A 2,645-nucleotide genomic window follows, 5' to 3' on the forward strand; every position below is an offset into this window, starting at 1 on the left:
CTAGAGACCTACCATCCCTCCTACCCTAGAGACCTACCATCTCTCCTACCCTAGAGACCTACCACCCCTCTACCCTAGAGACATAACATCCCTCTACCCTAGAGACCTACCATCCTTCCTACCCTAGAGACCTACCATCCCTCTACCCTAGAGACCTACCATCTCTCCTACCCTAGATACCTACCATTCCTCCTACCCTAGAGACCTACCATCCCTCCTACCCTAGAGACCTACCATCCCTCCTACCCTAGAGACCTACCATCCAAGATTTTGGTTTACTTGAATACTTGATCTGTGTGAATTTGTGTGTGTGTGTATGCGTGTGTGCGTGTGTGTGTTTGTGCATGCATGTGTGTCTGTGCGTGTGTGTGTGTGTGTGTGTGCATGTGTGTGTGTGTGTGTGTGGCTGTATCCCTGACAAAACAGGATTGGAATTATAAACTGGTCACTCCACTAAAGTGAACTTTCCTAATGCTGGCGCTTAGTCACCTAAACCTAAAAGAATTTTTTTCATGATTATAATCATGTATTTTAGCACCCTGCCACTGTTACTCGGTGGCATACTAATCAGCTTAATAAGATATTATATAACATTTTGTTGACCAAAGCAGAACTCTCCTCATTGTTCCCGAGGCTTGACCCCGCCGGTGGTGAACAGAAGAGAAGAGCACACTATTATTCTCCTAAAGACAGCATCGCAGACAGCGACGGCCAGGCGGGGAACCAGCCGCTCTCGTGTCTTCCTCTCAGCCTGCCCGGGCTACTGCAGCTTCTCTTAATGGCTGAGAGGGCTTCTGATATGTTGGGAAGCCTTTCAATAACACCAACTGTTGTTTTCTCCTTTTTTGGAAGCTGTGCGACATAGAAACGAAAAAGGAGAGGCGCAAAGTGATTCCAATCAAATGTCGTGTCTCTTTAATGGGAAATTACGCCAAGACAAGTGTAGCAGCGGAGATAAGAGTGCGATGTTTACTGAAGTAACCCCTTGGTTTTAAGTGCTATTGTTAATATCATAATTGTAGTATTGCGCTAGCTTCATGACTGTGGCGTTACTCTGTTTCATTAAGGCGTGTAATTGGAGGATTCTGATAGGATGGCCTAATTATGTGCCGCTTGCCGTGTTTACAGAGTAATTATTGCATTCAAAATGGTGTCGCAGTTTGCGAAAGTTGAGGGTGAGTAACAGCGTGACTCTGCTCGGTGTCAGAACACACGCTGTACTCTCTGAATCAAAGGAAAAGAAGTCACTGTTTCTTCTCACCGTCACAACTCAAGTGTGGTTGTTGTTTTCAACCTCAGTTTCCTACTCATCCTTAATATCAATATCTACATTTATTCAGGGTGACACAGAACATGCACATACTGTTGACACTGCTGGTGATTGCAACCTCATTGTCATATTTTATTATTTGTTATTATATGCAAACCTCAAGAAATACCTGTAAGAAAAGTTGTTTTGCCTTCCTAACACATTAAGTGGTTGTGCAATTTCCCCAACACTGGATCAATAACGTACACTACTACTACAACTACTACTAAAACTACTACTCCTACTACTACTACTACTACTACAACTACTACTACAACTACTACTGCTACCACTACTGCTACTACTACTACTACTACTACTACTACTACTGCTGCTACTACTGCCACTACTACTACTACTACTACTACTACTACTACTACTACTACTACCACTACTACTACCACTACTACTACTACCACTACTACTACCACTACTACTGCTACTACTACTACTACTACTACTACTACTGCTACTACTACTACTACTACTACTGCTACTACTGCTACTACTACTACTACTACTGCTACTACTGCTACTACTACTACTACTACTACTACTACTACTGCTACTTCTGCTACTACTACTACTACTACTACTACTACTGCTACTACTGCTACTACTACTACTACTGCTACTACTGCTACTACTACTTCTACTACTACTACTACTACTACTACTACTACTACTACTACTGCTACTACTGCTACTACTACTACTACTGCTACTACTGCTACTACTACTACTACTACTACTACTACTACTACTACTAAGTTGTGTGTGTCTCTCTGTGTCTCCCACTGTAGGATGGAGGACTCCAGTTTGTGCCTTGGTGTGTCCTCTGCTGTCCCAGACGGGGACAGCCACCTGACCAGCGCCGTCCTAAATGGACGCTACCCAATAAGCCAGAAGCTCCACCAGCTGACCGCGCAGCTAGGCCACGCCTTCCCTGACCTGCAGAGCAGACAGATCCCGGAAGAGAAAGCCGCCACCCCATTGGACGAGAAGACCCATCACGCAGCCCTGGCCAGTCAACCAATCAGCAGCCAGATGGCCCTGCTGGCCAACCAGCTGAACCGCGACATCGATGCAGGCGCGCTGAGCGGCCTCAACGGCCGCGTGGACCTGCAGCAGTTCCTCAACGGGCAGAACCTGGGCATCATGTCCCAGATGAACGACATCGAGGACGACGCCCGCAAGAACAGGAAGTACCCGTGCCCGCTGTGTGGCAAGCGCTTCCGCTTCAACAGCATCCTGTCGCTGCACATGCGCACGCACACCGGCGAGAAGCCCTTCAAGTGTCCGTACTGCGACCACCGGGCGGCGCAGAAGGGCAACC

General features: G+C 46.8%; 1 protein-coding gene across 1 annotated transcript in view; it reads left to right on the plus strand.

The window, feature by feature from the left end:
* Window positions 1-2,113: 2,113 nt before the first annotated feature.
* znf536 (zinc finger protein 536) overlaps window positions 2,114-2,645 on the plus strand; it is a gene marked incomplete at both ends in the record, with an annotated part of 109,177 nt that continues 108,645 nt past the window's right edge. The window contains one exon of the mRNA XM_084437362.1: window positions 2,114-2,645. This exon is cut by the window's right edge and continues 1,758 nt beyond it. Within this exon, the coding sequence (XP_084293488.1) occupies window positions 2,114-2,645 (532 nt within the window).

This window comes from Borostomias antarcticus (genome assembly GCF_949987555.1).
Source record: "Borostomias antarcticus genome assembly, chromosome: 4".
Lineage (NCBI taxonomy): Eukaryota > Metazoa > Chordata > Actinopteri > Stomiiformes > Stomiidae > Borostomias > Borostomias antarcticus.